Source organism: Mixophyes fleayi, chromosome 1, assembly GCF_038048845.1.
Source record: "Mixophyes fleayi isolate aMixFle1 chromosome 1, aMixFle1.hap1, whole genome shotgun sequence".
Taxonomy (NCBI): Eukaryota; Metazoa; Chordata; class Amphibia; order Anura; family Limnodynastidae; genus Mixophyes; species Mixophyes fleayi.
Window position 1 is genome coordinate 105,513,934 of NC_134402.1, and position 27,845 is coordinate 105,541,778.

At 37.7% G+C, this 27,845-nt stretch overlaps 1 protein-coding gene across 2 annotated transcripts; it reads right to left on the minus strand.

Annotated features, from left to right (window-relative positions):
* On the minus strand, positions 1 to 26,525 carry TMEM184C (transmembrane protein 184C). 2 transcript variants are annotated; one of them, XM_075198973.1, is made up of 10 exons: positions 26,047 to 26,525; positions 23,717 to 23,847; positions 23,584 to 23,620; positions 22,933 to 23,138; positions 21,818 to 21,892; positions 19,371 to 19,464; positions 15,723 to 15,835; positions 12,915 to 13,014; positions 11,990 to 12,161; positions 1 to 6,640 (listed from the first exon to the last, which is right to left on the minus strand). In XM_075198973.1, the coding sequence occupies exons 1-10, from the start codon at positions 26,161 to 26,163 to the stop codon at positions 6,333 to 6,335; spliced, it is 1,353 nt and encodes a 450-aa protein (XP_075055074.1). In that variant the 5' UTR covers positions 26,164 to 26,525; the 3' UTR covers positions 1 to 6,332. The 2 variants fall into 2 exon arrangements, with proteins under 2 accessions (XP_075055074.1, XP_075055084.1); XM_075198983.1 differs by having other exon boundaries at positions 26,439 to 26,511.
* Between the last annotated feature and the right edge of the window lie 1,320 nt (positions 26,526 to 27,845).

Genomic DNA, 27,845 nt, shown 5'->3' on the forward strand with positions numbered 1-27,845 from the left:
TAAAGGTAAAAACAATACATTTTAAATCAATGCTTTATTATATACAACACACTAAGTCATACAAATAGTGCCGACATGTTTAGTAACAGCATAGAATATAAAATGTGCTGTGTAAGGCAAAGTACATAAAGGTAGCAGATGCTGCAAAAAAAAAATCACTTTTACAAAATATTGGCAGCAACCACAGTATTACAATTCACCAAACCGTATCAGCGCCAATGGGACATAGAAATGTCTTCAAAGAGGACGGTTAATGACTAAATCATCACATAAACTGGAAAACCACAACATTCAGTGTCCCACAGTTCTTCATTTTAAGACATTTAAAAATGTGCACATTTAAAGAGCAATAGGATAAAGCAGGTGTCAATATCAGACTATGATAACTGTTTCCATACCCAGAAGACCTCACAGTCCCATTCACTGCAATGGTTTAGAGAAGTACTTTGCAATGGAAAATGTTTTATAGAGCACTGATCTCCAGAAATATAAGCGAGTAAAAATCTGATGCAGTCTGCTGTACAGAAATTATTTTTAGCTATTAATTTTGTTTCCTCGAAGGACTCTACTCAGCTGTGCATAGCCAGGAAAAAGAGACCACCTCTTTGCTCTCTTAGTGTCTTTGAGTAACTTCCCAGATGATCATGGCACTTTTTGAGCCCAATAAGTTGCCACTGGACTGCTTGAATGTGCCCTTAAGAATTTTAGGCACTTCAAGATCTTTCCCTGATATGCCTGTGCGACGACGTCATGGATTCATCTTACAAGCATATCTTTTGATGGAGCATGTCCCTGTAATCTTCAGGTAGGTACAACAATGACCTGATCAGTTTTTCTGTTTCTTTGAAGATATATGGAGATTGCTCTCACAACACCCACATCTGCTTGTGAACAGAACACTTTTAATGCAATTTCTTGATTTAAATGGAAACAAGACACTACCTTAGGCAGAAAATTTGGATTTGTCCTTAATAATAAATTTATCTGGAAAAATGTTCAGAAATGGTAACTTGCACTATTATTAATATATTTATTCTATTCGTCTTGCCACCAGGTTTAACACCAACAATGAGCCATTTGATGGGAGATTCTTGTAAAGGCCCAAGGGGCCATGACACGAATGAGTCTGGTATGAGATTAAGCTCCCATGGTGCTCCAAGTAGTCCAATATAGGCAGCCTAAATTATCTTAACTGCTTGGACAAAAACATATTAAAGCTTATGAATGCCAATCTTGTATCCAAATGGGTGCTCAGTGCTCAAACTTGAACTTTCAGAGTTTTAAGAGCCACCTGTAATATTCATTATCCTTTGCCCTGGACATCACCCCTCTTGCACAACCCTAGTTGTGACCCTGGTTCCTTCCACCACATGACTCTCAGGTCTGACTCTATTAGCTTAATTTCCTAATCCAGATAGTCCTGCCTGTGATCACGTTGTTCGAGCAATTCTAGATGCAAGCTTCTAATGTGCCATTTTGCCCATGATATAACTCCTATTTTGGATGCAAAATTACCAAGAGGACCAAGACATTATTGTTAATAGGATCCAATTGAATTAAATAAATCAACCACTGTTTTAATGTTTCATCCAAATTGTCACTTCTGTCCCCTGCTGTAGCTATAGAGAGACCTAGGAACTGAAGTTGTTCCGATTGTATTTGATGACTTTTGTTTAGGAAAAGAATTACTTTGTGAATTTTTAAAAAAAACTTTCTGATCTTCCTAGCACCAAACTATCGTCCTAGTAGGGCCAGAACATTGTCCCTGCTTTCTTAGTATTGCAATTGGCACCACCAGTACCTTGATGAATGTTCTTAAGGATGTTGAGAGGACCAACAACATCCACATAAATTGATGTGACTGTGGCAACCTAGTACACAATAACCAAGAAAACAATGATGTTGGTATGCTACCGAGATATGTAGATAGACATCTTGCAAGTATATGTATGTTAAAACATTTTCTACCTCCATTGCTTCTTTAATGGCGTTCATGGTATACATCCAAAAGTGCTTTACTTGTATGAAATTGTTCAATCTTCATAAACCCAATACGGTCGTGAAGCCTCCCAAGTGTTTTTGTACCAAAAAAAATTTGGAATACAATTCTGTGCCTCTTTGATTGACCAGGATTGATGAAATTACAGACACATCTGGGAAAATAAGTAAACTGTTGCACAATGCTCCGTTTTGCACTGGCTAAACTAGAGTTCAGGATTTTATGAAAACATTTATCTTTGGAAACAAGAGGGTTCTTAAAATTGTGAAAGGCCAAAGATAAATCTAGATTCATCTATAAAGGTTTATATAAGAAAATCAGCCTAAGGAATTTTAACATTGAATGAATAACATTTTTAATTATGTTAAAAGTAGTAAAGTGATTCAGGTGCTCAAGGAACAATCAGTGCAAGTAATATAAGCAACAATACAAGAAGAATCAGTAAAATCACTCCCTTGTAAAATCAAGGTAAAGTATTCTGTATATACTCTCCTAATATTGCTCAAATATTAAATGATGCAGTAGAATCCAAGCAACAGCTCACCAGATATTTGTTGCAAATCAAGATGTCTGTCATAAAATCAAGACATAGTTCATATATTAGAGTTAAAAGTTTATCCACTTGTAGCAGACGATTATTAGAATTTGGTGACATGTCTGATCACATTGTGGGATAAGGCACTGCATGTCAGGGGGAAATAATCAATTAGCAATAGAAACAAACACAACAACAGTAGAGAGTTTAAAAAACAAAAAAACAAACAAAAAAACCATGGCAACAGCTACTGATGACATCACATCACTCCTTGGAGGGAAATAGACATGTAACATATTACAAATTATTAAGTCATAATACACCTGTTTTTTGGCATATTAATATTGTGGTTATTGGGTACTAGATAAAAAGAATAAAAACAACAAACTTTTATTATGGTGAACAATGAAAGGGAAAAAGTTCCACCCACCTAACACTACATAAAATGGTGGAAAAACCTACTTGTTTGCAATTTTGTAAGAAGTGAAAAACAAACCCCATCTTTTTGGTAAATAAGAGTACATATTGTAAATTTTTAAATTTGAACTGCACTTTAATTAGATTTCAAGTCCTTATAAGCTACATAGCCATTGGAGAAGTAGACATAAAGCCCTTTTTATTAATACTGTAAATGCTAAAGCCCAAATGTGCTGTAATACATTGCAACAAGCCAGCTAATAGCTTCGATCAATGTATTGAAATTCGAATATTAAAGCTAATAATATATGATTGGCTGCAGCGCACAGAAAGTTGATAACTATATCCAAGACGAAATGCAGGCACATTAATACAGGCGATAGTGAAAGCAGATTGTGAAACACATTATACTGGGCCGCCACTCTGCTCGGGTTCACTTTCATGCCTTTAGATCAGGGGGTAAATGTATCATACCCCGGTTTTTTCATCTTGCGGGAGATTGGCGTCTTTGCAGCTAAAATTTAAAGGCAAACTTGCCTTTATAAGCCATCGCCTCTTTAAATTTTAGCTGCGAAGACGCTGATCTCCCTCTAGATGAAAACACCGGGGTATGATTAATTTACCCCCAGGTCTCAAATCCCAGGCATATATAACCTAAAAATTGGGCGATGGTGCCCAATTCCTGGGAAAGCCATGCCCTGCGTAAATCAAAACATTTGTCCTTATAAGCACCAATATAGTGTTCAGAGAAGACTCCTTGTAGCATGACATACGCTCTGTGCTCTGATCACCAAGACCTGCATCTGACACCCCAGAATGGACATATACTGTAATATAGGTGCAAAAAAAATTATCCAAATTTTTGCTAGTTTCTATACTAAATCTGCTTCCTAGAAGTGTCTATTTTGAAAAAACAACTTTTTTTGTCCCATCTTGCTCTACTCTTTATCCTCTTTACCCGGAGAGCCGCATATTAACAGCATAGAAGAGGACCGTGAGTACATATGGTCTACACTCTCTATTATATGCTGGATTTAACAATTGACTTTTCTATACCGGGATATCCTAGTTTTCATTACCTCTATACTTGCTCCCAGGACATATCTGCAACTGTGCTAATCAACATGACGAGCTAGTGTGATTATTTATGCCCAATTGTCTTCATTGCAATTAATTGCCATAGAATAAACAGAATCACTCTTTTAACATTAGGAGTCATATCTCCTTATTTTATATTGGATTTCTATATATGTTTATAATAAATTGTTAACATTTATTCTGCCTTGGTCTTTGTACTTATTTTAATTGGCCACACCTGTATGTATTCCTAGCGCTGTTTTTTCTGTTTTTGAGACTCTTTATCCTTAGGCTGGCCACAGAGGCTACAATGTTGACATTTATACAAGAGCCACAGAATAATCTCAAAGACATGTTGGTAAAAAGGATTGAAGACGACAGTTACTAGCCTGTGTGTGTTGTCTTCCAAGCGGTTGTGTGGTCATGGGGCTGAAAGTGCAGGAGCAAATAGTCTAAATCTCCTGACAGTTTTCTCAAATACAGGAAATACAGGCTATTGATCACTTCTAAACTTAACAGAAAGAAAAACCTGTTTGTTAATCGTTGTCGCCATCTTGTTATCAACTGGGAACAGGAGAAGTAAAACCGTTTAAAAATACTCTAAAATAGCTCTGCACAAAGTACTTAAGCAATGCTTTATCTGTTGTAAGAGATGAGTTACATGTACAAACGCTAAAGCAATAATAGCATTGAAACAGTTTGCGAAATATGGGAATAACCAAAATACAGAGTAGATTAACTGAGCAAACTTATCCCATGTGCGTGTAACGTTTAATCCATGACACAGTGCTACCCAAATACCGCCAAGAAATTGGAAATTATATATTTAAAAACCGATACATTTAACATGACCTGTTCAACAGCATTACATTCAAATAGTCTTTTAAATTGCTATCTTAGACCCAGTTATAGCCCTGAGCTCCACCACTATAAACAATCCTTATGACCAACAATACCTCAAAGCAGTGATAATAAGGGATGTTATGGAAAGGGGTAGGTGGCTTTCCAGGGGCCTAAAGTCACTTCACCTAAATCTGTAGAGAGCTCAGTGCCCCATTCCAAGCAATACAAGTATGTGGTCCTTCAAAAAGAAGTAATCTACTGAGGTACCAAAGTGTAACCCATATGTCTGAGTTAACTTATGTGACTTACATTGGTAGAGTGTTGTGCTTTATGCAGGACTATTCCGCTGTGTTGTGATTCGGTAGTGTATACCTCCATACGAGCTCCTGTCTGCTCATGTGTGACTTAGGTAAAAACTGTATTGTCAAAATATTCGTATAAACTCAATACGAAGAGCAACAGCAATTTACTGATATTGTTTTCTATAAGACTCCGTTAAAATAAGTTATATATTACCGATCACCTATATAAACAATACACAGTTTAAATTTTGCCTGTTAGTGGTAATCATTTTAACAGAATTGTAAAACAGAATTTGGGTGTTAGAATTCAATTTTAGTTTTACCAATATGTTCTATATATGTTCTACATGTAATGGATTTTGCTAATTATTTGTCAATATTTTAATATTTAGGGTGTTGACCTTTAATGCATGGGGGGTGGTGGGTGACTATTACAATTACTGTTTACCATTGTACCACAAGGCCATCACTGTTTTTAACTTCAGAATTTATCTTGCAATAAATTGTGTATGTTATAAGTAGTAATCACCCTTCAGATGATTTTGTTTATTACTCTATACACACGGTCCTGCAACTTTTACCAATTGCATTTCTTTACCTTTCTGGCTTAATTTTATGTTTCGCACCACAGCCTTTACATCCTCTAGGTAGAGTTGCTTATTTTCATTGGTCCTTGATATTACACAAAACTGCTGTATGGATGAAGTTTTAAACCATGCACAGAGCAGAGGTGCCCTAAATACCTTAGTGGACCCACCACTAAAAATATATATAGATATATAAAAAAAAAAAAATAGAAGGAAGCCAGAAAGATGAAGCAATGAATTTAATAAAAGTTTCAAGACAGCATGTAGAAACCAATTAAAGTCGCCTGAAGGTATAAAACCTCCTTAGTTTTACCTTCATGGCATAAGAGGTTACACATATATAATCAGGTTGGTCACCTATACTGAATGTCAGTTTGTTTCGCTCTCTGGCTGTACACAAGACCTATAACACAAACCTTTACATATAAAATTAAAAAGTATAAATCTGAGTATAGTACCACAGTGGGCTTCATCCAGATCTGAATTTCTAACAGCAGCAGTTTGCGGGCACCACTATTCCAATGAGCGATTCAAGTCAAGAATAAATTTGGCACCGTTTCTGTAGCACAGAATTAGGAGTGCGAGCGCTTGCTGCTCTCCTGTGATACCTCCACCTCATCAAGCTCAGATGCTGGCACATGTAGCTCTTGCTCAGGAGACTCCGTGCTGTAGAGTTCCTCAGGAACAGTTGCAGATGTGGGTGTAGTTTGGGGTGTTATTGTCTGACCAAACCCTTGATAGTGTCCAGATGGAGATGGGGGCATAGAAGAAACTGCAGATATAGGATCCTGAGTGGAGGAAGACAGTAAGCTGGTGTGTTCATTCTGATCTAGGTCGTCAGGGAAAAACATTTTTCTCGGCCTGCCCAATACGGTCCTTCCTGTAAAACAGACAACATGCTCATTCTTCACATGGAGAATAAAGTCACCATTCTCATCACTGAATTAAACTCTGCCTGAGCAATGTAAATTTCAATAAATAAACATACCAACATACCATAACAGTAATGCTATAACAGTGAATCACTTCTTAAGTTTGCATAAGTTTTAGATATGGACCCCATACTTTAATAATACTTCCACATCATTTTTCGCTCCGATGCAGCCGTCTGCAGGCCCGAGCAGTAGCACCTTCCGGCACCTGGGTCAGATGTCAGCCCCCTACACAGGGTTGATTGACAGGCTTGTGCTGGGAGAGGGACCAACTGGCCTAAAGTTTGCAGCCACAGATCATTATGATCCGACCATCCACTTCTTACTTCTCGCTCTTTGGTGAAGTCATCATGTGACAGCGTGCATCACATGATGTGTGCACAGTCCCACGTGTGCAGAAGGGAAGAGAAAAAGACAGAAGAGCCGGCCTCTGCAGCACTGGATAAAAGATGGTCAGTGTGGGAAGGGGAGGGGATCTTAAAGTTGAGTAAGACGACTCCCTATCTGAGCACCTTGGTTTTGCCACCAAGCAATGATGTAAATTGTGTTAAGAATAGTAGAAACAGGATTTGTTACGCAATGCGGAAGTAGTGAAGCACTAGACAGATCATCCTGTTTCGTATTCTGTATTCTCACAATCCTCTAAATCTAAGTACAGTATCTGTATGATGAGTGTGCAGCAGTCCAATATGCTCACCTAAGTTTACCATTTGTGGTTTGGCAACCTTTTGGCAACCTTTTACCATTGGCACGTTTCCACAACATTAATGCCCCATGTTCAAATAACCAGACATGCATCATATCCCACTGTATCAGATAATGTTTGATAGTTGCCAAACATCAATGTGAACTGCAATAAATATATTTTTTATGTACATTCACTGCAGGTCTAAACACTGCTAAAACTGTTTGAGATAGAAAAGTGGTTTGTTTGTGTTTGAGCTATGTTCCTTTGACATCAACTGTTTTATAACTAGAGATAAGCGGGCTCGGATATCTGAAATCCAAGCTGGCCGGATCCGAGACAGATCCGAGACAGATCCGAGACAGATCCGAGACAGATCCGAGACAGATCCGGGTATTCCCGTCAATTGCAAAACTGAAACCGAGGCTCTGAGTCATAATCCCGCTGTCGGGCCTCGCGATACTCGGATCCTATAAATTCCCCGCTAGCCGCCGCCATCTTCACTCGGGCATTGATCAGGGTAGAGGGAGGTTGTGTTAGGTGTTCCTCTGTCCTGATATATCTCGTGCTGTGCTGGGGAAATAACAATGCCCTTAGAAGGACACAGCACAGCACGAAAAATTTTAAAAAAAGTTATAAAAAAATAAATAAATAAAAAATAATTATAAAATAAAGAAATTAAAAAAAAATATCCAAAAACAATCCTGCAGTATAAGTCCATTGGTACTGCAATATTACAAAGTTCACCGATTCTGCAGAATAGACTGGGAATTAGTGGAAATGCTTGTTATTGAATGTTATTGAGGTTAATAATTGCGTAGGAGTGAAAATAAACCAAAAAAACTTGATTTTAACACTTTTTATGTTTTTTTCAAAATAAATCCGAATCCAAAACCTTAAATCCGAACCAAAACCTTTCGTCAGGTGTTTTGCGAAACAAATCCAAACCCAAAACCTCAAGCAAATCCGAATCCAAAACACAAAACACGAGACATCAAAAGTGGCCGCTGCACATCCCTATTTATAACCCCTCTTGCATAAACAAACTGCAAAAAGAAAATATTTGAATAAAATGTTTAAACATGCAGAGAATTAAATGCTTTTCTGTGCTTGTCAAAATACTGATTGTTGTTACTAGAAAAAATTCTCGCTGATAAATATTTTATGATTATTTTTATCCCCGTTGTGTACCTTCGCCTTTCTTTTTCATTTGTTTTAAATGTGAAATGTTGTTCATGTTTTTAATCCCTTTTAATGAATTTACCATAGCGGATCTGTGTGACCTGGCATGTTAATGGTCACATAGTCCAAGTTATGCTTTTTTTCCCTTGTCGGGGATGTCTTAATAGGTCCTTGGTGAGCTCTCATTGCAGCACACATTTCTAGTACCAGTTTCTACAGTCCTAGCAACAAGCCACTTACAAAGGACTAGAAATTGCACCAGTCCTGAAAGAAAATGAATTTAAACAAAATTTGCAGTTATAAGTATATAAAATATTTGGTATGTTTAACCTTCTGTATGATTTGGTAAAATGGAGATATATGTATTCGGAAAATAAAATAATTTATTTAGTCTGAAATTCCCAGATGTCTGCTGAATAAAGCACACAAAATTGTATTTGGTGGCAATTTTGGGAATCTAAATATTTAAAGATGGATTTGCAGCATTAGAAAGCTGTAAACTTTAAACACTTGAATACAAACCAAAAAGGCAGATTAAATAGTGAGAACATCACGGTCGCGCTTTATTACCGTTTATACGGTAAAAAGTAACGCTTACTTTTGCTCACACTTCTATGGGGCACAGGAAAAAGTATGCGTTATTTTATGTATTTATTTTTTTTAATAAAAGTATCACAGCTCCTGGACACTATGCGACGATTCTTTTTACGAATTGAATTTGCCCCAAAATGTTAATATAATTCCTGTTTTATCCTATGTGACAAAGGGACATTTCTAGAAGACAGAAAAGTATATTGCAGAGTTTAGAAAATGTTTCCACTTTATTGCTTGCTAAGAATCCAGAGACTGAAACAAACTCTGACCCATATGAATTTTTGTTTCCCTGCAATAGTTTTGCAATGTGTAGTCATCACTGTTTGGCCCTGACACTGCCTGTGGGAGGGCAGTGATCCGGGTTCATTTGTTTATTTTTATTAAATGCACTGAAGTGAAGTGCTTTCAACTGCATCATTTTGTGAGCAGCAGTGAAATGTATGTAATCCATTTAGAAAATTAATGTGCGTGGTTCTTGGACAAAATAAATGTAAGGTAGAATTAAACTAAGAAATGTATTGAGGCAAAAACAGAACTATCTACAAAGTTTATCCCAATTTGTAGATGGTCATATAAATTTTTTGTATGGTTGTATTTCATAATAAAAGATCCTGGTTAAACCCTCCCCCCAAAAAAACAAGGTGAGTCAAAGCCCAAAGAGAGAATGGACAACTTAACTACTGACCTAAGGGGTCACAGGCCAGCTACAAATCCTTACATTTCATATTGGCATAACAATATTGGTATGTAAATCTAGGAATAAATTCGTAAAAGGTAAACATTTTAGCTTAGATTTCCAATTTAGCATAAGATTAATGTGATCTCAGTGAATTCTATGTTCAATTACAGGGCATTAGGTTTCCCATGATGGGCAAAAATTTTAATATCCATTATCATGGATAACACCTGAGAATCAATGGGAGCTACTTGGATGTTTAAGTAGTTGCTTAGGAAGATTTGATGGGCATGGGATACATTAATAATTATCAGACAAGCCTTGCTTGTTTTTCTAAATAGCTGGTTTCCATTTTTCACTTACTGCTGCCTACAAAGCACTAGCAAAGATGAGTTGTTTCATAATGAAGTTTGTACAGTGCTATAGTTTTTCAATAAATCACCCATGTATGTTTCAAAATGTCCTAATGTTACACATGCCACAGGTTCTTATATTCATATTTACAGAAATAGTAGCAGATTATTTTTTAAATATGCTGATAGAGCCCAATTTCGTCTCAACTGCATTAAAACAGCTTCATTGCTAGACAGGAAACTGTATGCTGTTAGCCAGTCATGAATTAGGCCAATGAGGTCAACATTCTGTCCTGACCTCAGTACTAAGTGGAGTAGAGGAAACAAGTGCATTACAAGCAGATTCTCTTAGCAGCTCTGAGACCCAATGGGAATGCTCATATAGTCTTGCAATACTTCCATACGGTAAAACTGAGAGTGGAAGTGCTGAGACAAGCAGAAAAAGGAAGGGTTTAGAGGAGGGCGATACAACCCTACATGTAAGGAAACCAACTGCATCCTATTCAGCTGCCTTAACTGCCTCTGCCATAGCCCAGACCAGGGACTTAAATACATTTTCTTATATAGATAAAATGTAAATATTTGATGTGCAGCAAAAAAAAACCAATGCAAGCATTGTTTACATAAGTCCCAATTGTCCATTAAAAAGCCCCATTAAGTCACCCTGTAGCCTCTGATAAGGGAATTTATACCCACAATTCACTGGCAAACATTTCTACAGACAATTATCACACTAAGGATTAAATAACTGACTTTAGATCTGTAACTGGCCTCAAAATACCATTGTTGTACTGCCTACTGAATCTACAACTGGCTGGAGTTCAGTAGGTTGTGCATCCTTAGTCACACTTACTGCCCCAATTTAGGCTAGACCATTCAGGACATTTACCCAAATTCCAGTACAGTTGGGAGATATGTTTTGGTGGGTGCCTCTTCAACATAGCGCCTACCAGCAGCAGGTACAGACAGCATTGAAGGGATGGTTTAATGGGAGAGGGGCTTTGGAAAGGCAGGGCATGCACAAGATACATGGTATGACCCACATCACTGTCACTGAATAATTTTTTTATAAACACCCTTCTTATCAATTTACTTGTTCAACACGGCTGACAGCCATCATAAATGATGTGGGAAGTCCAGGAGCAAAGCCTCTTATACCTGGTGGAAGGGGTCATGTTGAAGGGTCTTCTGACTTATGGCATGTTTAAATTGGTGCTTTATTGCAGTTCTGTGTAATACTTATGTTTTACATGTTAACTGAAGTATTTTATGTAATAACTAAAATTACTTTTGGTTTGATGATGTGGCTTACATATAGTATCTTATGACTCAAATTATTATGGCCATTACGTCTCAAAAAGAATTACTGTCTTATATGGTTCAGGGGGAAGTAGCTTGGACACATATATTGTGTTCAATTTTTAACCATATATAATTTGTTGGAACATTAGTTTTATGCATTTTCCTGGTGCTCCAGGAAATGATCAGGGTGGGCAAAAGACCAAGGGTGATACCGAACTTTGTGCAGATGCTTCATTTTGCACTGTACCAGCAACGCCACATAAGCGTGCAACAATATCGTGCATGGAGCCCACAGCAGGTGGGCAGTAATATAAATTATTAGTTACCTGAATCCAAATTCTCATTTTATTATTTGCGGTGCTTTAGTGGTGTTTAGATAAAATATTATGAAAAAAAAAAAAAAAAAAGAGAAGTGTTAAATCTTCTAAAATCACCATTACCTATATGCACAAATGTCACAAGTACATCATCTTTATATATTACATTCTAGGAAATGTGCACTTACCAACATTGCGTACTTGCTCTGATATATCTGCTCGGATATCAGATACATCCCACATAGCAAGAAAGGAATCAAAACACGAGCCTTCCTCAGCCTCCTGTACATACGGCTTGTATGAAAAGCTGAAGTGATGAGCTATGGCTGCCAGGAACATTTCAACACAAATAACAAAATCCTGAGTAACGGAAAAAGGAAAAAACTTAGACCGCTTCACCATAACATTTACAAACATAACAAGCTGTGTGCCTAATTTGTGGCAAACAAACAAATTCAGAGCCATCCTAAAGATGCAAATGCTTTCACGTGTATGATGATACATAAAGTGATCATGGAAAATTCGTAAAAGACAAAAAATTTAATTTAAAAAAGACATAAAATAGAAATGTTAAGATTGACTTGATTTAGAAGATCAAAATTTTACACACCATACTATAAAACTAAAATGTATATGTAAAAATGTTATATGGTTTATTTCCCAATATTTGGTGTGTTATGGCTGATTGTACTAGTTAGGAAAATGAGGGGGTGGGAGAGCACAGACTACTAACTCTTCAGACTGAATTGATACATGTTAATGGATATCCATTTAGTTAGGTTAGGACACTAAATGGATATGCAATTAAATGGAATGCAAGTTAGGTTAGGACAGTGGTTGGAATTGCTAAAATGACTATTTCCACTACTGACAATACAAAGTTCATGCCCACTCTGACTGGAAAGACTTTCCAGTTTATGATCATGCCAATTTTTTGTTTTAATGATATGTCTATGTCACAAGGAATAACTTTTTATTTCTTAGACTGCATAAGTGAATTTATAGAGTATGTTTGATATTTTCAAACAGTAAAGCAAGATCAACTAATCTGAATGTATCAAAGGTTTCATATGTACTGTAGAGAGAAAATTGTGCTTACAAATATAAGTTTACCTGCAGTCCTGTAGCAACATCTTTGACACTTTTCCAATCCCAAACATGTTTTTCAGAAATGATACCAACTTTTACCATGAGTGCAATCAAGACAGCTTGCCTGCAAGAAAGTCAACAGATGCTACTAATACAGAATGGGATGAGAAGTATCAAAATAAGATATGTTCATGCCAATCATCTTATGTATCCTATTTACTCAAATGCCCAGGTGGTGTAGTTATGTTGATGAGACCACACACACTGTTGAAACAGATTGGCTGGCACAAATGGGCTATACATTAGGTGTGAAACCATTGCTCCGGTTGCATATAATTTTTCAAAAGCAAATACGATTTGTTACAGAAAGATCTACTGGATTAAAAAAACTGAACACATTAAACGCCCTGTGGCATGATCCAGGAGAATAATACCACTTTCATACTGCCGCCCCTGCAATATCCCGGGTTTTTGAAGCCGGGTTTTTGCAGGGTCTCGGAGCGTCCCAGCTCAGAAACACCATTCATACTGCACCTCGGACCCGGGAATTTCCCGGGTTGACCCCATTCATACTGCACAAGTCAGTGCCCTGGCAATTTGTGGGAGTCATCACCAGAGCAGTTTTCATTGGCTGAAAAATGGTGATGTCATTGAAAGGTGACTGGTTAATGCTGGAACACAGCATTTATATGTCTCATAATCTGGGGATGTGATGATTCACGCAATCAATATAATAATGTGTATAGTATTTGGGATCTAAGTACCTTTCTTCATCACTCAGCGACTGAACTTATCATTCGGATTCCTGCACAATATTTGCAAAAAGGTATGGTAAGAAGGTGTGACCAATGTGTAGACTGCAGCAGAACATACTCTCAGGCCAGCCTTCCAACACGCCTTGACAATTCATTTTGGCAAGATATTGTGATTTAAAGGTGCAGGGATAATAACTATTGGTGCTTAGAATTTAATTTTACTCTATGGTAATAAAACGAGGCAGCAACTTGACATGTACATTGAGCTTTCTTCTTTGTGACCCCTCTGTGGCTGAAGAATGAGCATTATACAGCTGCAGGGACTGGCTAAATGACCTTTAATTGTTGATGACCTTTATATACTACTTATATTCCAAAATTAGTGTACTTGTAGCTCTATTCTGGTTGATGTTCTTAATTTTCTCACAATCCAAACCCAATTACTACATTTTACTCTTTCCCCTTTTAATAAAGAATAAAGAAAACTGAGAGGTCACCTTCAGTTCCAAAAAATGTATGTACACAGCACAGTAGAATCACTGTGAGATATGCTGCACAAAGATCTGTACTATAAAACATACCCCTCACCATTGCCCCACAGTTCTTGATGATTCACTGACAGGCAGACAGCCAATCAGCTTGTTTTCTGTGCAACCCGGGTTGAAAAACCCGGGTTGCACCATTCATAGTGCAGGCGACCCGGGTCCGACCCGGGAATTACCCCTCGATAAATCCCGGGTTGAAGACCCGGGTTTTTGGACTTGTACCATTCATACTGCACCAAGACCCGGGTCGTTTGAGCTCGCCCCGGGAAAAACCCGGGATTTTGGTGCAGTATGAATGGGGTATAAATGGACTTTAGCCAACATAGTTGTGGTGATGGAATATACTTTGTATCTGACTATTCCATTAGGGCACATTTGTTGTGCTCTGATAAGGATCCCTCCCCGGTAACCTAAATCCCTGTTTGGACAATCTGTATAAACTACTGGGAACTGGAGGAAAGCAGCCACAACAATGTGGCTACATATAAATTTATACATACATTTTATTTCCTTCTCTGCAGACTAGCGTTGGTGTACATAACAAAAATGACTTGTACTTAGACATGATAATCAATATACAGTTTTCGGTTATAATTGTTTTTTAGCTTTTGATAATTGTATTGTGAGTTATTATGGACTGCATGCCCTAGATTTGCTATATTTATATTTCATGCTTCCCAGATTATTTTTGCTTTTTCACTATTGTCATATTTCCTACCACCGATGAAACCTTACTCGCCTAATGATTCTTGACTCTGTTGGCTTCATTATTTTTCTGTGTGTGTTCTGTAGGGAGATGTTGCCATCCATATCCTGTGCCTGGTTATTTGCCATTTTCAGTTATACTGGTTATTGGATGCTGGACCCATTTGTCTGTACAATAGTATCTCTCCAATAAATTGAGAGATACTGCAAGAAATAGAATTGTCCCGATCATACATAAAAACAGGACATACACAGTGTATCAGGGGTGGTTAAATAAAGGTAGCTTAAATTTACCACAAGTGTATGGACTGAGCTAAGTTATCCCTGTGTAAGGTTTAATTTTTTTCTGGTTAAGTCATATTGAAAATATCTAACAGTAGTACAACCAGAAGTGTGGATGTGCCCTTAACAAATTTCACCTTTATTTCATGTATGTACTGTGGAGTGCTGGATTTAATATAAAGAAATTCCTGAAAATAGCAGAACATGCTCGTCTTGGATGCACACCGTGCAACATGTACCTTCCTTGCGGCATCATTTTCAGCCAATGAAACTACAGCAACTACAACCAATAAGGATAAAGTGATTTCACAGTGTTATGAAAAACCCAAAAAACTATAGTTTTCAATCCCCCCCCTTAACTAGTTATTACTGTTAATACAGTAATTTTAACACCAATTTCTGCTTTTAATAAATAAATATGATTCAAGGAAAGTATTACTTTCTTAATCCATATTGCAGGCTGCCACATACTTTCTGGCAGACCACATGGAGCTCCACGTTTTGTCCATTCAAGGTGTTTTAGACAGTTTCGAAAAAGTACTTACCAGAATGAAACAAAGACAACCATCTTCACACAGAAAAACTTGCCAACTGGCTGGATAGGGTTCAACTCTTCTTTCAGTACTTTATAAAATAAGACAAGACAATACATGGCAAACTAGAAAATAAGAAGAGGGACAAAAATAATTGAGAAAATGATTATGCTTTACAGTTTCATAATTTTTCCCCAGAAACGTAAAAACTTATTTATAAACCCCTCTTACATGACAATTTTCGATTGTAAGCTCATTTGAGCAGTGTCATATTTACCTTCCATTTCATGTATTCCATTGTATGTAATTTATTTGTATTATGATCCCTTCAATGTACAGTGCTATGTAATATTTTAACACTTTTTAAAAGAGGATTTTTATACTTCCATTAAATTAATTTCAACAAATCCATCTGGGTGAGGGCACATGAGCTGGGAACTTAATGGCTTACTTCTGAAGACTGAATCTTCTCCCCTATTCCAATCCCACTAATCCTTAGTTCATAAATTGCAAAGCCCCTAAGGATAGGGACTGTTAACACAAGGCAGGATAGATTCCCGTTTACCCGAAATTCTGACCCTGCAATCTGCATGCCACAGCAGAAATCAAGACTCGTCAGACCAGGCAACAGTCTTTACTCACAGAACTGCCACTCACTAGAAATTTTTGTTTTGAGCCCCATTCTCTGTAAACAAAGACCGTTGTGCATTAAAATTCTAAGAGATGAGCAGTTTCTTAAGTACTCAAAGTCCCTGTCTGTTACAATCAATCATTACACAGTCGTGTAGATCACATTTCTTCCCTATACGGGTGTTTGGTCTGAACAATAACTGTTCCTCTTACCCATGTGTCTGCATGCTTTTATGCATTTAGTTTCTACCACGTGATTGACAGATTAGATATTTTCATTAACAAGCAGGTGTACCTAATAAAGTAGCCACTGAGTGTACATTCAATTACTGCAGTGCAGCACCTTGTACAAAGGAATGCAGGAATACAGATAAGGTACAAACTTTATCTCACCACTGTAGTAGTTTTATGGACTATAAACATTGAGAAGAGGGCATTTATGGTCATGGTATGCACATGCACTTAATCAGGGAAGCATTCCACTGCAAATTATATGTAACCCAATATACACAATTGTGCCATTTCCAGAGATAGACATTTCAGGTATTAGATAAGTATAAATGAATGTGCCAAGTGTGGATCTGAGATAAGAGTAATGCACTTCTCACTATATAAAACACATTTTAGTAAAAAAATGAATTAAAATGATATATACAGGGTGATTCAAAAGTCGCAGTACACCATTTTTATTTCAAAAACTCTACAGGAATTGGGCCGATTGGCCGATTTCAAGATGGCGTCCATGTTTGGTACATACCGTAAAAGATAGACCACGTCACCCATACCTTACTGGAGTATTCAGGTTTCACAATTTCCTGTAGAGTTTTTGAAATAAAAGGGTGTACTGCGACTTTTGAATCACCCTGTATGTATGTATGTAATATATATATGTATATATATATATATATATATATATATATATATATATATATATATATATATAACCAGCTATTGATGTGGACCAGGTTCAAGTAATGACAATTCTCTATGCCCACGAAAATTTAAATTGTGACTTTTATCACAGTGCCTTACGGAGCGCAGTGATATTTTAACTCGGCTAATTACCAGCTATTGATGTGGCTGAAATCCAATTAATAACTCCCTAGGTGAACAGTAATTTAAGGTAGGCCGTTACACTAGTTCCAGAATGTTGTGATATTTTCTATGGCATTTAAGTTTATACATATCATTTTTAGTTATATTTTTTTAAAAAATAAAATGTGTACTGTATAGTGATGCAATGCATTATTCTGCATTCTCAGATCCGCACATTTTTCATTTATACATGCACTACATGGCCAAAAGTATGTTGACATCCCTTGCAATTAGTGCGATTGGCCATTTCATCCACTCATTGCAAACTGATGCATAAAATATCTTCAGTCAAACAGTAACACTAGAATGGGTCATACTGAAGAGCTCAGTAACTTTCAATGTGAAACTGACATAGGATCACCTTTCCAATAAGTCAGTTTGGTTCGAATTTCTGTCCTTTTAAAACTGCCCCACTAACTGTACGTGCTGCTATTGTGAAGTGGAATCATCTAGGAAGAGCAACAGCTCAGCCAAGAGGTATTCCACACAAGCACACAGAATGGGCCTACTGGGTCCCGAAGTGCATAAAAATCATCTGTCCTCAGCTGCAACACTCAGTACAAATTTCCATTCTTCCTCCAGAAGCAATGCAAGTACAAGAACTGTTCGTTGGGAGCTTTGTGGATTGGGTTTTCATGGCCGAGTAGACGCACACAAGCCTCAGATCACCATGTCTCTTGTCAAATGTTGACTGGAGAAATGTAAAAAACACTATCATTGGACTCTAGAGCACTGGAAACACATTCTTTGGAGTGATGAATCATGTTTCACCAATTGGCAGTCTTACAGATGAATCTGGGTTTAGTAGATGCCAGGAGAATGCTCCCTAACCAAATGCGTATTGCATTTGTACTGTAAAGTTTGGTGGAGAAGAAATATTGGGCTAGGGCAGTTTTTCATAGTTGGCCAGGGAACCTTAGTTTCAGTGAAGTGACATCTTAATGCTACAACAAACAATGACATTCTAGAGGACTGTGTGCTTCCAAATTTGTGGCACAGGTTGGGGAAAGCACATTCGTGTTATAGCAGCAAACGGAGACCAGCCATATCAATGCCCATTGTTTTGGAAGGAAATATTCAACAAGCACATATGGATGTGATGTACGAGTGTACACATACTTTTGCCCATGTAGTGTATATAGTGTTCCCCTATATCTGTGTATTGCAGGATGGGTACCTTGTTTTTTAAAGTAGCTAGTATGGCCAAGGTATTATTTCATCATATACTTTTTACTAGCTTTAAATGAGATTTATCCCTTATATTAAGGTTTGCAAGTGCTGTGCTCCATTTCCAAGAACCTGATATACATTTTTTTTATAATTGTATTTTATTTATATACTTGTATTTTATTTATAGGTACCTACAGACAATTCATTTTTACAAACTCATTAAAAGTACACAACTGCAACGGTAAGCACTAATTGTTAAAATAAATAAATGGCTGAATAGTATTCATTTTGTATTAATCAACTGCACATTTCCCTAGACAGCCTCACATATTGCGGACAAACAATTTACACAGCTATTGCATTTAATTTTGATTTCCATTTCCTGGATTAAAATTAGGATAATATAGCATGTGGGTGGGGGTGAGAATGACTTGAACACAGTACAGGTATGGAATCTTTTATTTGTCATCCAGGGTGCTCTAAAGACCGCAAAGTAAAGAAAAAAGTAACAATTGCTGGTTTTCAGCAATACTTTCACATGCACAGTATTTTAATAATAAGGTGAAACCAAGGGAATTGTGGTGAAGACTAAGGTATATTAATTATTATTAAAGGTTACTTCATATTTCTAATCAAAGTGTTTAATTAAAACTATCTGCAAAAGTCCCATGTAATACATTCTGTACCTGTTTGAAGTTTTGAAAAAATATATATCTAAAAACACACCTTAAAAAAACCAACACATAAGTTTAATGTATTACATACCAGTTGTGACGCATTGTTGATTATAACCAAGTATGTCCATGCATTTGTAAGGCTAAACTCTCCTTCACCATAGATGCCAGACAACTGACAAATCCTATAAACAACAGAAGCGTAAGTAACTGCATGCAAATTTTTTACTAAGATTTTATTTGAATTATATCACTCCTCAAAGTATACTGATATAGGCTGATCAAAGATAAGTGCAGCACACATTATATTACATGTTGATCCGTTGCTCCCAAAATCTCCTCAACCCCCATTTTACTTTGCTACCCAATAATCTCAGTCTACTGCCAACTAACTATTATTATGTCCTTCCCAGAGTAAACTGCGCTTGCTTCTAATAGTCTTTAAAATCAAAACCTATCCAACCATAAAGTCTTAGATGGCACTTTATGTACAGTATATTTTATATACGCCAAATATCCCAACTCACCCTTCTAATTAATATATCAATCAGAAAGCACTCTAATCAACTAATAGAAGCCAGTATCTGGACTCCTATGGAGGGAATTCAATTCCTAGCGATCTCGTCGGAGCCTCGCATGATGTCAGGGCAGGAAAATATTGCTGGCTTCAGTTACTTCTAAAGGAGGGTACATTATTTGAAAGATGAAACTTTCCTCTTTCAAACAAGGGTGCACCCGAGTCTGTAGGTGCCAGGATGGGGGATATCGGGCACTTTAATGTCCTCCCACCAATTCCTGGCTCTTCTGTGGGACTCGACCATAGCAGTAAAGGGATTAAGCAAAGTAAATCCTTAACAATGGAAGGAGTGTGTTTTATGGATTTAATTAAATTTAAAAATATAAATACAAAAGCCTGCTGCAGCAATAATTACATAATATCGGAGACTTGGAAGTATGAAACAGACTTGGACAGCATTCAAGAATCAGAAATCAAACAGTTACATGAATGCTTATGTAAATAAGCAGTTCCAACCCCAAGAGCGTAGATTGTTTTCTATGTGAAAACATTCTTTAGAAAACAAACAAACAACAAAATAGGAAACAAAGTGATCGAAACACAGAAAGGGTTATTTATGAACAGCAAGAAGTGTGGACCCACAATGATTCCTTATCTGAACAAGTGCGCCTACTTGTCTACCTAGCACATTTCAAGTTGCATATCTGCTTCAGTTTTTGCACCAGCCCCAGAAAGTTAATCTGCATCTGGCTCTACAAATACAGCTGAAGATACGCGTGTCAGAAAGAATTAAACATCGATTCAAAGTCCAAACATGTGACCCAAATGCCAAACCCTGTGGACAGAGCCCTAAATTTACTTTTCTTCCTCTTTCCATCCTGGAGGTCTCCAAGCATCAGAATAAACTTATTAAACACATCCTCAGCTTTACCACCTGTCAGATTGCATTGTCCTAGAAAAATACTAATACCAACTGTACCGCTGGTTATCAGACGTATTTGGCAAACATACTAAATGGAATGACCACTATACTGAGGAACGCCTATCACAAAATCTCTCTTCCCAAATTGTGAGCCACTTTATCCTCCCAGTGAAGCCCCCTTTCTCCTCCATGTTGATTAACGATAAACTGACGGCATCATTAGCCCTTTCACTTTATTACTAGAAGCCTTATGATCCACACAATTTAAAATTTTGGTTAGTATATTGTATACTAAAAGCAGTAAATTGGATATACTGCTCTCTTCTTTATAAATGTGCTGTGTGATACATCTCCTACCATGTATCCATGTTATTGACACACAAACACTTTTTCTAAAAACAAAAACACTCTACTACCACTTTAGGGCCATTCCATTTCTTTCTCCTAAAATACTGTTTGGTGTAGCTTCAATTATTGCTTCATTTAATCATAAGAGTGAGGGGACATTTGTAAAAGCCATTTTAGGGTGTTTAAAGTTTTATTATATTAGTTGACGTGTGCCTAGAAATGTGCTAAAATGCATCTCATTAAAATATCTCCCCACCTAAGAGGTTTTGGAAAATAAAGTCATTTAGCAAGGAGAAAAAGGCTGTGCACCCTCCCACAAAGCAGGGAGCACCTCTATAATTGTGCCCTCCCATCCCTTTATCTCATGTAAATAATATTGTCCCACAAAACACATGCTCATTTTTACATGTTGGTGCACTCATGTGCCTAACTCACACTCAACGACGAATGCACCAATTTGCCCAACTCATCGCTTTGGCTAGTGCAAACTTTTGTATGACAGATGGTGACATTTTGACTCGAATGTGCATCCACATCAAACAGTGTGAATTTGCACAAATGTGGGCAAGTGGAGTCAAAGAAAAGCATTAGCGCAGCAGCTTTGCACTTTAGCAGATCATAAATGACCCTAAGATAAACCACATTGTGATTTACTGATTTTGAAAGAGTGAAATAACTGAATATGACTTATAATTTGTAAATGGCTATCATTCAAACGGTAGTGAGATTTCATTGCATATGATATACTTACAAAGCAATTATAGTCGTAACTGGCCGAACCACTGTATACTGCAGCACACCCAACTTGCATCGAAACAACAACACACTGCAAGATAGTTCACAAATAGCATAAAACAATTTATTGTCCACAGGCACTACTAAAAACAAAACATTTCATGTATTTAAATAAATACATCTCTTTACTCTGAGCTGTGGGAGGACTTATCTATTTCCACTATCTAACTCTCAGTCTGTGGCTTCCCATTTCACTGCTCGTCACAAGCAGAGCTGTCCTCACTTACACTTTTCCGAGTGGACAGGGCCTATAAACTTTCTACTTTAATATAAACTTTAAAGCTGCAGTTCCACAAAGCATGGGGGTTATTTTTTACCACTTTAAAATGGCTGCAGAAGGGGTATAAGCAGGAGAATCAGATATATCACAGACATATTTTAGTGATATCACAGAGATTGCAGCTTCTTAATGGGCCTCCCACTCACACCACATTCTGTTGCATCATAGAGCCCTGGCTTTCAGACTGGACTGAGAGACATCATGGACACAGCACAGGTGAACGGCACTCTGAGCAGGTTGAGTTTTAGGTCCTACCTGAAGTGCGGCTTTAAAACATCTATAGATTCTCCTTACATTTTTATATTAAATGTGTTGCTTACCTTTGCACAACCCATACTGCGATGTATAAAGCACATTTACCCCCCACAACTGTTACTGGGATGCTGCAGTCACAGATCCCACAGTGATGACAGCAGACAGGGGAGGGAATTGTCACAATTACTGTTCAATTAGCTAGGACTGGGTGTGAGATGTAGCAAACAAGACGTCAGAATGTATTCCCTGGGACGAACCATTTACAGCCATGGGTGAACACCTCCACTGAAGTTATACATAGGGGAAGTGTGCTTTACAAGCATGGGTTGCACAAATGTTTACAACACCCTTTAAAGTGAGTATTTGCAATCTTCAATAAGGCTTAGTAGCTACAATATTTTTTTTCTACACTCCATAACCTCTGTTTGCTTGAAAACAAATCCCCAATAAATGGATGTTTAAAACAGAAATGATCATCTTGTATAGTTTGCAAATATCTTAATAATATTTTGTAAAAAGATGGTGTAATTACTCACTCTCCCATCGGCCAAGGTGGACAGCAGCACAGTGGAGGTAGATGCCTCTGCTGGTCTTTAGCTTCAAGAACCAATGCTAGATTTGGACAGCGATTTGTTAAATAGTTCAAGAGAAAAATCATGAAGTTGTAGATGACATAAGCTTCATAGCACTCTCTACAGGTATCCACATATATGGCGATGTCAGGATACTTCAAGGCAATCCACTGTTGCACCATTGTTAAAGGAAAACAAAGAAGATATAATATGGCTTAATGCTACATTGTTGGAACACAGATCTGATCATATTCCATGTAAAGTAACTGGCAAACTATATCTTGCAAGACACACAAGACCATGCCAACAGCTAAATAATTACTCAGGTAGCATGTTCACTTATGTGTCACTCCCTTCTCAATTTCCAAATTAACTCTTCATCTCAGAAGATGATAACTTACCGAGTTAATTTAGAAGAACTTTATGTCTGGACTGCAACGGGTTTCAGCATATAAAATCATTTATATGGATGTGTGTGCACAAAGCTACATAATCTATCTAGACTACATAAATAATATATTAGACACACTATGAATAGACAAATATGTGCATTATTGGCTGAAAGAAATGCCTGGAATTTGCTGATAATACAATATAGCCTGCAACAATACTTACACTGTCTACACTGTAAATGGGCACCATCCACAGAATTCTGTTGTAGAAAAAAACCACAGGAAAGTAATGAGAAAAATGCTATAACAATCATGGGCAAAACACATTTTTAACAGAGACAAAAGGAGTGAGGTACCTTATAATAGGTTTCTGCAATTCAGGCTGCGTGTAATGAACCAAATGCTGCAAAATTCCCCAAAGTGATATTGGTATTGTCATAAGAACAAATATCCCAGCGATAAACCATGCCTTGGTGTGTACTCCAACCTGGAATCGAGCAAAGCAAATGTTATGTTCAGTGGTTGGAGTGGAAGTTTAGAAGTGACTGGTAACGTGGAAAAATAAGTGAATGGAATTTGACAGTTTTACAACCAAATCACTAGGAGAAGTGGCGGTGTGGCAAACCCACTTCAACTACTGGCTATTTTATATTCTTAATGAGATTATCACTCATGTTAATTGTATAGTGAGTTTTTGAATGGAGGTTTAAGTTAATGCCTAAATGCATTTGATTGACAGTAAACCAGAGTCGGCCAGATCACTGTGACTGGTGAATACCCTTCTTCTGTGATTTTCTCCGCTTCTCTGTACTGGAAGCTGTGTGAGAATAACAGACAGTTCTCCAGTATAAGCTGGTAACATGGTTCGCAGGGATTACAGCGCACATGCTCAGTATTATAGCACGTTGCACTACTACTATCCAGAGTCACACATTAAAAACCTGATTAGCAAGGTTTCTCTAGAGTGCTGCTCTGCAACCAGTAGCGGCACAGAGTTTTAGAATGCTGTGCATGTGATTAGTAAATGTAGAGAAAAGACAATGAACCGGAGAGGGGAGAAGAGCACCCTGCACTCCCTCCTTCTCCGCCATGCTGCGTGACAGAGGTGGTCACGTGGCGCAAATGTTGGCTGCCCCCGTTCTGAATTATTCTCTGCTTTAGAACAAAGCAGACGTCTGGGGGGCCGCAGGAGAAGGCTCGACAGGCCATCAGCTGCCAACTGCTGTACAAGAAGCATTAGTACACATGGGGAGACATTTATAGTTACTGGGGCACAATAGAAATAAGGATAAAATGTGCATAAAATTGTCCTTTTACTTCTTTGTAAAGGCCACCCACACCTGCAGTAACTATGTTGCAATCTTTGCTATGAGAAGTTGTGTCATTTTAGCAAGCGTATTGAAAAAAAAACAAACAAACAGTCACACCAGTAAAAGATGGGGGGTGGGAGATTTTTTTAGTGCAGGAGTTATAATAAATAAATGTCTCCCGCTGTCTTGTTGGGGCCACAAATAGACTATTCATGTCAGGAAATTTGGCAATTATTGGGCAAACTGGCCCATTATTGCACTGGGACCAAAAGGCTAATCAGGCTGATTAAAATCTGATCTGTGGTTGGAGAACATGGTTTTCTGAATATATCAATCATCATTTGTGTTGTTGCTGGCTGACTACTCTACATTAGCAACATGCAATTTGGTGTCTTGCTTCACTGCAAGTGTGAAATTGGACACACATTAGGCCATTTAGCAATCAGACCGACCAAACTAATTATATACTGTAACAGAGAAAGCTCAACTTTCATGACTGAACATGAAGCATACTAGGTGGTAGATTTACTAAACCTTCTTAAATGAAAAGTGTAGGTATTGCTAATATCCCCCCTATCACATTCTAGAAAAGGATAACTAGAATCTGATTAGTTGCATAGCTTCCAACTGTCCCACTTGCAGTTTTATTGCTTTGCCCCACCCAGGGACATGTTTGTCCAGCAGGTAGGACAGGAAATATGTAATTAAGCAGTCTAGTATTTTATAGCGCTAGGCAGGACTCTGAGGGAGTAACCACACCCACATAGACATGGTCACAGCCCATCCCACTGCCAGGGACTGACATGTTAGAAGGCATGTAGGTGCCATGGGCAACACCTACACATTTCCTTTTTAGAAGATATAGCAAATCTACACCATAACATTATTTTTTGGACAATATTTTATCATTCAGATTGGCATTACACTTTTATCATTTGGTAGAGCGACCGTAAGCGATATGAAATGTGGAGAAAGGCTTGTTGCAATTGAAAAGTAAGGCCTCTTTCATTATGGCTTTATATGCACATACATACATTAAAGACCATGTACACCCAACTTGTTCCCGCTACGAATGCTGGCTAGTCATGTGACCCCAAAATTCTTAAGACTCTAAGCCAAAGGCGATTTTTCTGGGATATGATCCTAGTTCGAGAACCCACCTCATTTCTACACATATTCCCATTATAATTGCTCTCAAATCACATTTAACAAGTAACTATGAAACTGTTCACAAAAAGAATTAGATATCAAAACTGATCCAAAAGCATCCCATTAATACCTGGCATCTTTTCCAAACAATGCATATCACAGTTTTACATAGAGCTAAACCATATGGTGTATTTTTAAACAAGAGATGTTTTATATACAATGCTTACCTCCATTTTCTGCAGCTCCCAAATACATACTGGAATTCCCACTACAAGTCCAACAATATACAACAAAACCACCAGAGGACGGATCCATCTTCTCCAGTTCCCACAAGTACAAGGCATTCTGGATGTGTGAGTAGACTTACCTAAGCAATATGCATAACCTAGTACTAGCTGACTTCACGGGGATTTCATTGTATGGCTGTTGCAACTATACAGAATAATGTTAATACACTAACAGACATACATACATATCTTATTTACTATTCAGACTAGCATTTCCTAAAGCCTGACCATGTATATATATCTCACATAGGTCAGTGCAGACAGGTATTATATCACTATATGCCCCCATGCACGGTCTGCAGATTGCAGCACATTACATCATAGGTGTGTACCCTGCCTGCAGCTGACATCACGGGAAAAGCCAGATCCCCTTCATCGGACAGGACCTGCTGACATCACCCGGTCATGTGACTGCTGTAGTCACATGGTACACGGGGGGCGGAGATGCTACAAATGTTCCTGTATAACTACTGAAAGTAATGGAGAGTCAGGCAGAGCTGTGTTCTAGCAACAATTGCAATATTTATACTGAATTCAGATGGGAAAATTGTTTTTCCTGTCAGGCATTTTCACGTGTAAGCTGCTTTTCAGCCATTATTTACTCCCAGGGAAGAGTCTTAAAAACAGGACACATTGAAGTGTTTTAGCTAGTTTGCATGTCAGCAATTTGTATATGCCAACAATGTGAATGAGTGTGCTCAAAGTTGCATGGCATGTACTATGTTTTTTAGTTAACACTAAATGAGATATACTTAATATCGATCCTAATTGTGCTTTGGCTTTGCTGTAGTCCCCTTATAAATCCCTTAGTCAATTCCACTGTACGCCCTTTCCCAACAATGTAATGCTCTCAGATTGCAGTACTTTAAAAGCAATACAATAAAAGTTGGGTGGGGAAATGAGGCAAATCCAACAAGCACTATCTGACATTTTTGAGGTTTATTTTTTTTTACAAAATAATTTAGTCTTTTTTCTCTGTAATATATATTTATTTTAAAACTGTTTATTGAGAGCACAACAGATAGCTGATACAGTAAGAAAGATGTAGTCACTATGGACAATAAAAAGTTGACAGCAATGCTTAAGGTTATGAGAACAACAAAAGTAACAATAACTATAAAGCCAAAATAGAGACGGCAAACTACAGCGAGGGCTAGAGAGGGCAACTCTTTTTTTAGAGGTAGGATAATAAGGGGGGAAGGGAGATAAATAATGGTTAGGGGGATCCATAACATATCTTAGTAAAATATTGAGGCATGCTTCTGCGTATTCTGCAGCTACTGCAGAAAAGTTGTTTACCTCAATAAATCCAGCTGACCTTATTTTGAGAATTCATGGCTAGGACACAAGTGGGATTTGAATGCCACAGGTTTTCAGCTAGTAAACAGTCATGTTCCACAAGTGCCCCCTTCTCTGGCATATAACAGCATTTTTCTACCAAAGCACTTAATACGGCACGCTGAAAGTGCTTGTGTGTGATTGGACCAGCATTCTCCAAAGTAATGGGCACTCATCTCGCTCCTCTTGAGTCCATAATCAATGCTGCAGCAAAACTAATCTTCCTCTCTTGCTGGTCTACATCTGCCTTCCCTCTCTGTCAAGCACTGCACTGCCTCCCCCTCAGTTACAGAATCCTGTTCAAACTCCTCACCCCCACCTAAAAAGCACTCTCCAACTTCATTGCTCCTTATGTCTCCAACCTCATCTCCATTCATACTGCCTCTCGCCCTCCATAGCCG

Coding starts and splice junctions, on each gene's coding strand:
- TMEM184C (XM_075198973.1), bottom strand. CDS start 26,163: ATGCCTTGTACTTGTGGGAACTGGAGAAGATGGATCCGTCCTCTGGTG. Junction 23,139..23,583: donor CCATTTACAGTGTAGACAGT/GTAAGTATTGTT, acceptor ATGGTGCAACAG/TGGATTGCCTTGAAGTATCC. Junction 13,015..15,722: donor GTTGTCTTTGTTTCATTCTG/GTAAGTACTTTT, acceptor ACTTTCTTGCAG/GCAAGCTGTCTTGATTGCAC.